The following is a 1,214-nucleotide window of genomic DNA, read 5'->3' on the forward strand; positions in this document are numbered from 1 at the left end:
ATGGAAGAAAGTCCCCCATTTAGTACATTTAGTCTGACAGAACAACTTTCAAGGACATCTGGTTTGCTATGTCCTAGAGCTTTAGTAGTGGCCTGATCACCCCATGCAGGCATGGGCTGGGTTCCTTACCCCTCACAGTGCACTGAACACTTCCCTCTATAGCCACTTATTGCTCTTGGACAGCTCCAGGTCACTCTGTCTTTTGCCCTTACTCAGGACACATGTGCCTGGGACATCAGAATGTACATTAAAAAACCCACAGTATTCAGGATCCATAAATTGTACAACATAAACATACATTTTAATAAATTTAGAAGAATAAAAAGAATGAACATTTTAGAACAATCAGGACAAAAACAAAAGAGAGATATCCCCAGGGAGAGGGGAGGGAAGCTCTAAGTCTAGGCCGGCTTCTACGTGGCCTTCAGATATAAATTCTACCTCAGAATCCTCCAAGGGATCTACCTCCTCATGAAAGATAGGATTTGCTCCTGGAGTTGAGAGAGAGACAGATTCTAATTTCTCCATTGGAGAATGGCCCTTCTGCAGCAGGACAGATTTGTCCAGATGTTCTGTGAGGACAGATTCACTTTCCTGAGCTGCTTCTAACGTTTGGACCTCACTCATTGGTTCCCCTGAACACAGACTGGGGACATTTTCCATCAGCCCCACGTGTGCTACTCCCTCCAGCACGCCAGGAGGAGTGCTGATTTGACCCTTTTTGAGCTGATCTGGGCCGACTGTGAAAGTCAGAGGAAGACAATCACTATTACCTTCTTCTTTCTTTTGGGGTCCCAACAGGTTCAGCTCTGTCACATGTGGGGTTCAGAGCCAGTGGCATATCCACAGGACTCACAACCCGTTAGGGCCTCACTGCAAATGCATGCAACCCCTCTACATGCACATGCTTTGTGGAGTCCAGTGATGGCTCCAGATCTCCATCCATCACCATCCCGGACATCACCGAGGGCTTCTTTCTTGGCACATCAGGAGAAGCTGCTCTATGGCGGCCAAAGCCTGAGAAAGAGAAATAGGTAAAGGTGTTTGACAGTGGCCTCAGGATGTTAAGGTAGAGTACAAATTCCATGAGGCTCTAATGGAGGAAGCTGTACAAGTTTACTTTGGACTGAACACTGATGAGAAGGTAAGTTCTTTCCCAAGAGTGGCAAAGCTAAACTCCTTTCAACAATAGAACAAACAATGCCTGGCCCAGA

At 46.5% G+C, this 1,214-nt stretch overlaps 1 protein-coding gene across 1 annotated transcript in view; it reads right to left on the minus strand.

Moving 5' to 3' along the window:
• LOC106001640 overlaps nt 1-1,214 on the minus strand; it is a 56,198-nt gene that overhangs the window by 7,317 nt on the left and 47,667 nt on the right. The window contains exon 5 of the mRNA XM_013036678.1: nt 909-1,017. Coding sequence (XP_012892132.1) covers nt 909-1,017 — 109 coding nt within the window. The remainder of the gene's footprint in view (nt 1-908; nt 1,018-1,214) is intronic.

This window comes from Dipodomys ordii, unplaced genomic scaffold, assembly GCF_000151885.1.
Source record: "Dipodomys ordii isolate 6190 unplaced genomic scaffold, Dord_2.0 Scaffold335, whole genome shotgun sequence".
Classification (NCBI taxonomy): domain Eukaryota; kingdom Metazoa; phylum Chordata; class Mammalia; order Rodentia; family Heteromyidae; genus Dipodomys; species Dipodomys ordii.